The sequence below is a fragment of the Cucurbita pepo genome, chromosome LG09 (assembly GCF_002806865.2).
Source record: "Cucurbita pepo subsp. pepo cultivar mu-cu-16 chromosome LG09, ASM280686v2, whole genome shotgun sequence".
NCBI lineage: Eukaryota > Viridiplantae > Streptophyta > Magnoliopsida > Cucurbitales > Cucurbitaceae > Cucurbita > Cucurbita pepo.
The window spans coordinates 6,019,712-6,023,408 of record NC_036646.1 but is presented as its reverse complement, the minus strand read 5'-3'; the positions used below and the strand labels follow the sequence as shown (position 1 = coordinate 6,023,408).

Here is a 3,697-nt window from a genome sequence, read left to right as displayed (position 1 = left end):
TAAAATTTACCAAATATTCTTCAAACTCTATTTTACCCAAACAAAGTCAAAAGTTAATTAAAGTAGGGGAGGCTTTTTAACACCATGTTTATCACTCAAAATCTTTTACTTTTCCACGTTAATCTTTCGATTTTTTCAAATGTCGTGTTGTTCTTATCCACTAACACCCTTTTTGTTCCATCTTATAAAGAGTTAGTTAAGCTAATTTTAAAGATACAAACAAGCATACATTGAAGCTCTTAATTTTTGTTGTGGAAGGTTGTAATAATCCAATAATGAAAGAGGGAACGCAAGAGGAAAAGCAAAAGGACACGCAGGAGGAACAGCAAAAGGGGCCTCACAGAGTACCAGAAGAAGATGCCTTTGTCAAGGAGGGCAACAAGGTTTGCCCATTGGACAGCCTCTTTGTTTTCTTTTCTTTAAACTATTTCGTATGAAACTCAAGATTTTTACATTTTTCTAACATTTGATCTGTGGAAGGTCAAAATTTATCCGAGAGGCTTTAAGATCACATGGGGCAACGATGATCGCTATTGGAAGAAACTCGACGGGTCAGTTTCTCGATTAAGCTTTTCGATATAGTATACTAATGGTTAAACAAACTCATATCAATGAATGAAAATTAAATTAAAATTTAGATTTATAAATATATTATAGCAGATATTGTTTTTTTTAGGGTTTTTATCGAAATTTTCATGCATTTACTAAAGAGATGTCAGGCTCTCCTACTATTTGTAACCACTTAAACCCACCACTAACAAATATTGTTCTCTTTTCCACGCCCTTCTAAATAATGTTTCGTTCTCTTCCCCAACATTTGATCTCACATATACAATATTTGTTTTTTTAAAATATAAGTTGAACTAAATATAATATTACTAAAATTATTTATGTAAGGATATTTATTAAAATTTATTACAAAATAAACTAAAAAAGCTAAAATCTAGTCCCAAAATTAAATTATTTTAATAATTTGTCTTACTAGTGTGATGTCCCACTTTCATGGGGAGGACAACTAACATTTATAAGGTGTGAAACCTTACCCTAGTATACCAGTTTTGAAGTATTGAGGGAAGCTTTAAAGAGAAAGTCTAAGAGGACAATATTTACTAACGGTGGACCTGGGTCGTTACAAATGGTATCAGAGCAAGACACCGGACTATGTGCCAACAAACAAGAAGGCGATGTGTCAATAAGGACGCTAGGCCCTAAAGGGGGTGGATTTGGTAGGGGCCCAAAGAAAAGAGTGTCAGTGAAGGCGCTGGACCCCGAAGGGGAGGTAGATTGTGATGTCCCACATTGGTTGGGGAGGAGAACAAAACACCATTTACAAGGGTGTGGAAACCTTCCCATAACAGACATATTTTAAAGCCTTGAGCGGAAACTCGTATGCTAGGAACAGGTTTTCACACCCTTTCTCTTTCCTAACCGACGTGCTATCACAGAATCCTATGGTTAGATAAGCTATCTATTAATTATTGTCTACAAATTTGTGTCATTTTTGCAGGAGAATAGATTGTGCGGCAGAACTGAAGCAAGTTTCATGGCTAGAAGTAGCATGCTCAACTAAGGAGGTGAAGTCTGGGAAGACATATAAAGTGGGTTTCGAAGTGTCATTGAAACCAGATGCGTTTGGATGGAAGGATGTCGATGTTTATGTGATGGCCAAGGTTGGGAAGTCAGGGAAATACATTTATAAGAAATTCCAACTTGACAAGCCACTCCAACGTGAAAATATATGCATCCCTGATGATTTAAAAGAACCCTTAAAAATCAATGCTACGCCTCCACCATCCGACATGTCGAAATCCCCAGAAATCCATTTTGGTTTGTATGAAGTATGGAATAAGAAGTGGAAGGGAGGGTTGACCATTAATCACGCCTTCATTGAGGAGACCGAACCAGCTGATCCCAAAAATGAGGAGTCCTCCTCTTAACCCCCCCGCCCTATCAAACAAATGAGGTTTCATTGGAGGGTTCCTTAGGGTTAAGCTCGATCGTATACTTGGTTTACTATACTCTTTATTATACACGAATATCTCGTATAGCATATCTAGTCTTTCTTTAGTACTCTTTATTACAAGTAAATATCTGGTATGATTGAGGATATTTAGCGGCTAGGTAGCATATCTAGTCTTTCTTTAGTACTCTTTATTACTGTTTCCATTTTGGATCGGGATTTTTTTTTTCATGCCTCGTGATAACCATTTTGGATGCGATTCGATTTTTTTTTTTTTTTTTGACATTTTTCTCATATATTCAACTATTTAAAATTACAAACCTTATTGTGAGTCTCCTTGTATGATTTCTTGTGAAAGTTTATCTAACTTCTATTTGACATATTTTGTAACGATTCTAGATTTATGATTGTCTAAAATCACTACTATATGCATGACATACTCATTTGTGTGGAAATAATCATTTGAAACTTTAACATAAAATACTGTCATAGACTTACGTGTTTGAAGTTGTCTTTAAAATAACATAACAATTTCTAAATAAATAAACATTAAAGATAAAAACACCCTATTCTAACCTAAGTCTAAAAAAATAAATAGAACTATCTTATGCATGTGCTATGGTCTCGACTTGCGATACTGTCGTCAGCTGTATAGGAGTGTCTTGTTTTGCTTTTACTTGGAAGAGAAGTAGCACATGCCTTAAGTATTTAAGAAATATTCAGTAAGTGACCCCACTGTTAGGGTTAGATGCAAACACATAAAATCGTGAATGGGACTTATCCTTTCAGTGTATATTCCTTTGGGTGGCTATCCTAAATGGGTAATTGGATGTTTATTTGCTGTTCTACACACGACCCACACGTACGAGTAAGGGCCTACTAGTCGGTTCGCACACCTCCTAGGCCCCTTTCTTGGTCAAGTGAGCATTCTCTAAAGCTGTTGTTGCCAAACACCTATTGGGAATAGCGACCGTTGCCAACCCCATTTCATTTTCTTTCATATCATATCATTTTTCAACATAGCCTTTAAGGCATGTATAGGAGTTGAATCTCGTATCATTTATAACATACATGGTTTTTGTGTCACATCATGCATAACATATCCTTTGACATATCATATTATATCATATCATAAAACACGTCACAACATATTTTGTTACGTCAAACGTGTTACACCATAACATATATTGTATCATCAACACGTCACATTATAACACATACCATAATATTAACATAACATATCACCGACATTTCATAATCATAACATATCACACATATCATATCATAACCATATAATAGTCCTATCATTTCATAAACACATCATTCATAGACATGTCATAGTCATATCGTTTCATAAACATATCATAATCATATCATTCACAAACATATCATAGTCATATCGTTTCATAAACATATCATAATCATATCGTTCACAAACATATCATAGTCATATCGTTTCATATACATATCACACATATCAAGCATATGACACGTGCAGAACCACGGGGCACGTGTCATCATACCAATCATCAATTTCTAACCATACTAATGCTAAGGTCACTTACTTGGTTTTCCCTAAACTCGAGTACGTTTGAATTTCATCTCCCGAAGTTGTTCAAAGTATTGTTGAGAGTTATTTCCTATTAGAATGCCCATCTCATTTTTGTTAAAAATTCACATTCCTAGTCAAAATCAACTTGAACTCGGAAATAGAACATTATACTGAATGTAATTGCC

At 35.0% G+C, this 3,697-nt stretch overlaps 1 protein-coding gene across 1 annotated transcript; it reads left to right on the top strand.

Annotated features, from left to right (window-relative positions):
- Positions 1–205: 205 nt before the first annotated feature.
- Positions 206–2,144, top strand: LOC111801993 (protein PHLOEM PROTEIN 2-LIKE A9-like). The gene is made up of 3 exons (XM_023686254.1): positions 206–383; positions 481–551; positions 1,508–2,144. Exons 1-3 carry the CDS (start codon positions 276–278, stop codon positions 1,935–1,937), a joined length of 609 nt encoding a protein of 202 aa, XP_023542022.1. The 5' UTR covers positions 206–275; the 3' UTR covers positions 1,938–2,144.
- The last annotated feature ends 1,553 nt before the right edge of the window (positions 2,145–3,697 follow it).